General features: G+C 29.3%; 1 protein-coding gene across 1 annotated transcript; it reads right to left on the bottom strand.

Moving 5' to 3' along the window:
- Positions 1 to 4,729: 4,729 nt before the first annotated feature.
- Positions 4,730 to 7,951, bottom strand: LOC136996923 (uncharacterized). The gene is made up of 3 exons (XM_067348177.1): positions 7,833 to 7,951; positions 7,244 to 7,764; positions 4,730 to 4,843 (listed from the first exon to the last, which is right to left on the bottom strand). The coding sequence occupies exons 1-3, from the start codon at positions 7,936 to 7,938 to the stop codon at positions 4,805 to 4,807; spliced, it is 666 nt and encodes a 221-aa protein (XP_067204278.1). The 5' UTR covers positions 7,939 to 7,951; the 3' UTR covers positions 4,730 to 4,804.
- Positions 7,952 to 8,003: the final 52 nt, after the last annotated feature.

Genomic DNA, 8,003 nt, shown 5'->3' with positions numbered 1-8,003 from the left:
CAACTCAAACTGTACATACTCATTCTCTGACGAGAAAAATAAATTTATATTTTTCTAACAAAATTGGTTTCTTAAAGTTTTCAACCGAGTCGAACAAATCCTTTGGGCTATACGCCCATATTAAATAATCACGCAGTAAAATAGAAATTAATAAAACTTGCCGTTAGTGATGTATTGTTTATTCTCGTCAAACAGAGAGACGGAATTGCTTCTCTCGATACAATGTTTAGTAGTGTTTGAGGCAATGTTACCGTCAATGTATTCACGTTCTAAAAACCAATAATTTAAATATAACATTATATATATTATGAATATTATTAAATTTATAAGAAGTTGTTTACAACTTTAAAGTAAATAAGAAATATTGCATTAAGAGAAAAAAATGGTTGCAATTAACTAAATATAATGTATTTTCCAACTATATATATTTTGGTAGAACTATAAATATAATTATTATTACTAACATTATAGCAGTAATAAAAATGGAGCTCCTAATCGTAATTGTAGTCACATGCAATTATAGTCACAAATACCAAACACTTTTCTTTCAATGTGTATATCATATTGGTTCATCGTTAACACACGGTAGAATATTATGGATTGTGAGAAGTAGCAAACTATTATGAAAAAATTCGACAGGAAATATTTGTAAAGCTTGTTTTTGTTAATATTTCCTGTCGAATTTTTCCATAATAGCTTGCTTTCGTTAGCTCTCAATAAATATACAGGGTGGTTATAAAGTAACTTCCCTATTTTAAAATTCTATAACTTCTAAATGGCTCGTCCGATTCTAATAAAATTTATTAGAGGTGTTCAGGGCACTAATAAATTTGGTTTCGTCGACTAGCGACGTATTGCTTTAGCTCAACGCGATATTTTTTCTAAGATTTGCAGTCTTTTATAAAACATATATCATATTTATATTAATAAAATATTTCAACATTATGTATCTGCAGAATATGATTTTTTACGTTAATGTATAAAATAAGAATAAAGTAATAAAAATTATATATCGTAATAAATTTTCTATAATAATAAAAAATTATGTGTATCGCAATATATAAACAAAACAAGTAACATTTCTATAATTTTAGTAGAAAAACATTTTCCTATTAAAACATATTAACATGAGTTAATTGCGACGAAAATAAGCTTTAAACATATTTATATCATATATGTATATTATTAATTTATTTATATGTTCCAATTTTATACATTAACGTGAAAAATCACATTATAATATCATGCATAATATCTTTTGTAAATAGCAAAATACTTTGAGGAGTAAAGGAAAGAATTGATCGAAAATAAAAGAAACATGTTTTTACTTAAAAAATATTTATGACTATCTTATTTAACACAAAAGTAATCTGGACAAAGCATACCAATGTGATTATACGTTGGATAGTTTAGTATTTTAACTTTATTTTAATCATTTTAATATAGTGGTCTTTCGCACCACGCTTGAGATTCCACTAATGGTGTGTTAGGTTTTTTCAAGTGGCCCTTCGCCAGGAGCCCTATTGTACACCACTTTTCATTTTTCTTTATACATTACTTTTATATAGATATGGTGTCGTTTGCAGACAAGATACTTGTTACATATCGTTTACAAGTGTGTCATTTGCAGACAAAGTACTTGTTACACATCGTTTACAAATGTGTCATTTGCAACTAAATACTTATTACACGTTGTTTACAAGTATGTTTCATTTGCAGACAAGATACTTGTTACACTCTGTACTAAAAGTAGCACACAATTACCTTTTTGTATCATATAAAAAATATTATTAAATTTATTTTAAACATTATTATTGCGTATTAGATGTCGAGGGACTAGCTATATCATTAACATCTGCAGCATATAGATTAAGAAGACTTTTCTGTTTTTTAGGATTATTATATACACAATGTGTATATAAGTTGTCTGTCGACATGAGAGATAAGTGCTTTTCATTAATCTCCATAAAACAGTCTAAAATAGTCTCTTTTCTAACTTTTAAAGCTGATTTCAAAACGCAAGTGGCATTTACAGAGACAGACGAAAGGCTATTTCGTTTTTTGTTTTTAAGTCTAATAAAATTGAAAACATTCTTTTTGGGTCGGCATTAGAATTTGGAGGTGATCTAACAGCATTTATAAAAGATTTGAGATTGGGATATTTATCTCAGTATTTCTGGAGTTTTCACTTTGTAAAATCTGTTTTTACATATCATCAAAATTTAATTTTTTTAAATTTGTTTTTTTCTGCTATTGTAAAATCTAGATGTACAATAAGCCATTCTTTCTTTAAAGCGTCTTTGTCAAAACCTCCGAGAGTTTGAGCGATAAAAGAAACATCATCCCACACAGCAAAATATATCTGAGATTTAAATCAGATATCATTTTACCAATATATTTTTGTCATATTTGAGATATCTCATTATCTGATATATTTTGAATATTTTCAGGATATCATATATCTGAAATCTCTTATGAAGTGATATTTTTGCAAAATATTTGTATACAAAAAGTTTTATAATACTTATTTTACTCTAAATATTTATAAATATATATTTATTTTATATATTTACCTTATTTATTACTTAACCATTATAATTATTCAGATTCTGCCACGCATACGCGCGAATCTGGCTCCACTTGTGACTTGTGTCGACACTGCGGAAATAAAAGTTACATTCGCCATTGTACGTGATTGTAGATTGTTAGACGTTTGACTACTTAGTGAAATCTTTGTGCATTGTCTTCTGTATCTTCATGTAAGTATTTTATTGTTATAATTTTTTTATACAATAAAATATAAAGTTGTGAATATATATACTCGTATATGTTCTTTATTTTTTTTGAAAGTATGTTTCTTTATGCTAATAAAACATAACCTAAATGTTAGTGCTATTATAATTTTTGTACGTATAATATATATCTTTTTGTTAAAATATCAATTGAATCCACACATAGCACGCATATTTATAAGATATAAGTTCAAAAGACATTTTCATATCTTTCATCATATTTCTTATCAAAGATATATCTTTGAAATCTGAATGTTTTTTTGATATACATGCTTTATAGGAGGTATATATAATTATGCCAAAAACTAAGAAATCAGTATATGCTTTGACATCTCGATATCGGAATCAGTTATTGAATCAAGCTGTTAGAAATATTAATTCTACAGCTTCTTCTTCCACTGCTAATAATGAAAAGAACGTTGAATGTATATTCGAAAGTTCTGTTTCCTCTTCTTCTTATAGTGAGATAGATCAATCAAACTTACATGACTCAAATCGTTTGGAATGTGAGCAACAAAGAAATTTTGAACATAATGAATTAGATCATCATAAGTACATCATTAAAGATTCTCTTGTAGTATCTGATTCATGTGCAATATTAAATGAGTCATCTTATGATAAATATCTTGAATTGTATGACTTATGTGAAAAATGTAGTTTATGTATATGCTTTCTTGATTGTGGAGAGTGCATTCATAATGAAGATTATTGTCAGCACTGTACAAAATGTAGCGCTGTTGATTATGACAACGATTATAAAGAGACTGAAAATTTTTATGAGGAATTTGGTACTTATTATGAAGCCGTATCTTTTCAAGATAAACTTGCACAATGGGCATTAGATACTAAAATTAATCATCATCAATTACGGTCTTTACTTACAATTTTGAATTCTGAACATCCAGAAGACAAATTACCTAAAGATGCAAGAACTTTAATGAAAACATCACTAAAATTAATTTCACTTCGAAATGTATCACCAGGGCAGTACTGGCACAATGGTCTTGCTAAGCAGCTTTGCATTTTATACAAAGATACAAATGTCGCAGAACTTAAACTAACATTTAATATAGATGGTGTACCAATATCAATATCTTTATCTAGTGATTATGGCCTATATTATGTTCAGAAAAAGGGTCTTCTACAATTTTTCCAGTTGGAATTTATCATGGATATTAAAAACCAGACTGTAGTAATATATTTTTGAGAGAGTTTGTTGATGAATTAAAAGATTTGTGTCAAAACAGATTATTTATTGATAATCGTTTAATTAGCATAAAGATTAGTTTCTTTTGTTGTGATGTTCCAGCAAAATCTTTTGTGTTAAAGATATGTGGTAACAATGTGTTCATGAAACTTTCAAATTATTGATGTGTTTCACTATGCTGGGTTTCACTTTTTTGTCTTAGCGTACACGTCTCTTCTCTTCAGTGTCGCCATATCTTCTTCGCTCGCGCCCTCTTTGCCTTAAGCGGCGATCTCCAAAATATATATATATATGAGGGCGCTTCTCACTAAAGTAACATAGAGTTCCTATAAGTAGAGTTGTGCCAATCCAGATTTTGTTCCCGGAAGCCACGTGACATTCATTGACGCGCGGAAAATTTAAAATTGTTGAATGTAGATTTGAAAGATTAATGTAGTCCTTATACATTACTTTATGTCCTTTAGACATATTAAAGTAACATCAAACTTAATTCCTTCACTGTGGGAGCAATATTGTCAAATTAGACCAAAAGTGTGTAGAAAAAACGGTTCAGTGGACATTTACAATACTTGCTATACTTATTTGCTATTTATAATATTTGTTATTTTATTTACACTTTTATGCAAAAAAGGACATGAAATCATTAAATAATGTAATATTATTTAAAAAGTTTTATTTTTTATGTACAAAATATTTTATAAATGAAAATTCACATATATATTTATACTTGCCATCTATTTGCAGTTATGAAATTCATTTTTGATCCTTTCGTATGTGTACTCTGCATAATTGAGCTCGGGTAATTTCAAACTGGCTGGTATAGATTCATGAATAAATGATTTTTCTGAAAAAATAAGAACACATTTAGGCCTGATTACACCAACATTATTTTGATTTTTATCAAGACTTAAATATGTGTCTATTTATTTATAAAAAAAGATAAAAATATACACATATTTAAGTCTTGCTGAAATCTAAACTAATGTTGGTGCAACCTGGTCTTAGTAATTCTATTTAAATACATTTTTAATTACGTTTTTGTAAGTATATAATAAATAAAACATGCATTGTTTTAAAACTGAAAATTGCACATCGTTATCACAGTCTTTTTACGCAATAAAACATTACAAACGATAACACTTAATAAACATGACAATATTTAAAGAAATTACAAATCATCACAATTTATAAACATATTAATTAAAACTTAAAGAAATAACATTACTTAATATTATGATGCATTGCCATCGTTTTGCTGGACTGGGTGCAATTTTTATTAACGCGAGTCTTTTTAGAATTAATTCTTAGCCTAAACCCTGCAAACCTGGATGCTATTTTATCCTTTAAGTTATGGCACTCTGGTAAAAAGTAAGAACATTCTTTAAATTTACCAACCATAAAGTTACGTATATTAATGTTACTTCTGGAAAGAAAACTATTATTATAACTTCTAAATATTTTCTCCATTTCAACGAAGAAGTCAAATGTCACGTTGTTAACAAAAAATAATGTATCCTCTTTATAACATTTCATCATTGTTAATTTACTGTAGTGCCTTAATTTTTGTCTACGACTGCCAAGACATTGGATGCATTGCTTGCAAGCTCTATTAGTTTTTATAATACTAGTAATAATGTAACCGGCGACATTATATAAAATATTCATTTCAATATTACTTAAAGTTATATCTTTGGGTAACACGTTAGGTACTGGCAGCTGCTTATTGAGCGTTTCGTTATCACAGTCTTTTTTCATGTTTCGCAAAATTTGCAAGAAATCGGGCAAGAATTCACGATCATCTTCATCATAATTGCTAGTAGAGATTTTTCGCATGTATTGCGAAATAGTTACTAATTTTCAGTTACTTTTTAATTGTAGAGCATTTAATGTACAATGTTTTGAACGAAGAACCGCAAACAAGTTTTCGATGCAATCCTGTGTGAATCTACCGCATAAAACGAATTTATAAAATTCCCTTCTTCAATCAAGTATTTTGACAGTTCAATACACGAAAGTGTCGATATAATAATACCTTTTTGAAAAGGCTTCCAATCTGTTTTTGAACCAAAAGTTAATAAAGAAATTAAATCAACAAATTCGTACAAAAACTCTATTGTTTCTATATATTTTTTTTCGTCGTGTTTGCTAATAGCAAAAGTGAGGCTTCGTGAACTAACTATCTTAAACCATCTTGCAATTTGCGCAACCAACCAAGCAGTCGTCTTGTATTCTTCTCGATTATGTTCAACAGCTAAATAGTTAAGCGCTGAGCTTACATCTCGGCTCAAAACATTGTATGCATTTTTCACCCTCATTTTTAGAAAGTGTTTGGACCTATCTAAATAATTTTCTAGCAATTTTGGTGCTAATGACAATTGTAAATCTTTCTGCGCATTAATTAGTTCCGTAAAATGTTTCGAACTTAGTGTGTTTGTTGGCAAGTTATATTTATCAACAAATTTCGCAGAAATAGTAACATTTACGTGATTTAATATGCCATCTTTTAAATTTTTAAGTGCATGGCAAACATCATGAAAGAAGAAAAGGTGTCGTCCTTCATTTAATGGATGCTCACATTTATTTTGTACCGTCGAATATCGAGAAACATTAATGTTAAACGATTTCCACATTGCCTGGTTTGGAGCACCCATATCAGATACGATACCCTGAACACGCAATCCTATTTTGTTAGCTTCCTCAATAATATTTAAAATTATTGACTTATAAATCGATCCGTTTGTACTATTACCGGAATAAAAATATGCCACGGTTTGTTTCCACCTTTGAGCAACACCTGCAAGCATAAATACTAGGCCATGTGTCGCTTCATTATTACTATTATGACCTGGCAAAGTTACATTACCTACGTATTCGTGGACGTATCAAACCATTTCCCCGGAGAAATGCTAACTTCGTCAAGAACAATAAGGCAATCTTTATCTATGTCGTTTTTAAACTGTGAAACTTTTATACGTAAAAACTCGAAAATTTCCGTCGACAGTCCGCTTTAAAATTTCCATTTTTCTAAATTTCTATGCAAAGTTCTAAAAGAGGGAAGTGGAAATCCTTGACTTAATAATTCTCGATAGCCTGAAGTACCACATGCAAATTTTAATTGATACGCTTTAACTAAAGTACTATCACACCACTTTGGCATTCTTTTATACTGAATTTTTAAGAAATTTTTTTGATCAGAATTAAAAAGTTTATTATTAAGTCCGTTTGAAGATTCATGCGTACGTACAATTTTTTCCAGTTTCATAATTTTCCTCTTCATAATGACTTGCAATCGGTTGTGATTTTTTTTCATTAAAACCCTCGATCTTTCACTTTTTAAATATAGTTTCTCAAGTTTTTTGTACTTCTCTGCCATACAACAATTGCAGTCAGATGTTGCGAATTCCTTCTGTGCAGTTAATAATTCGACTTCCTGTTTATGTACACTTTCATCGTTGTTAATGATATCGCATTCATTTTCCTCCAGAGGTACATCTTCCGATAAAAAAGTCTGCTTACTGGAAGCATGAATATTAGTACACGTCTCTTGGTGCTGTGCATCCACTTCCTTATTTTCCTGTTGTGCTTTGTTAATTTCATTTTCATTTGATGGTGCTAAGTGTGCTAATAAAGATTCCTGCATAGGCTCTGTACTCTCGTAATGTCCAGTTTCATCACATTGAGATAATATCACAACGTCTTTACTTGACGGATCTGTATATACTAATATCGGTGAGTGCTGTGTAGACCTCGCATTAGATCTATGCTCTGTAAAATACAATATTACCTTTCATTACAATAACCCAACAAATCAAATATTTCATTTATCATCATACCTGAAGCTCTATTATTTTGCATTTGCATGATAGCACATCCAAATATTGTTGGTATAGCGTGCACTTTCAATTTCTTCTTTCCATCAACACGCTCCTTTTCCCACATGTCTGCTGGAAAATGGTACTATAAAATAAAAGGAGAAAATTAAAATAGAATAGTTAAATAAAATA

The sequence above is a fragment of the Linepithema humile genome, chromosome 1 (genome assembly GCF_040581485.1).
Source record: "Linepithema humile isolate Giens D197 chromosome 1, Lhum_UNIL_v1.0, whole genome shotgun sequence".
NCBI lineage: Eukaryota > Metazoa > Arthropoda > Insecta > Hymenoptera > Formicidae > Linepithema > Linepithema humile.
This window is presented reverse-complemented; position numbering and strand designations above follow the sequence as displayed.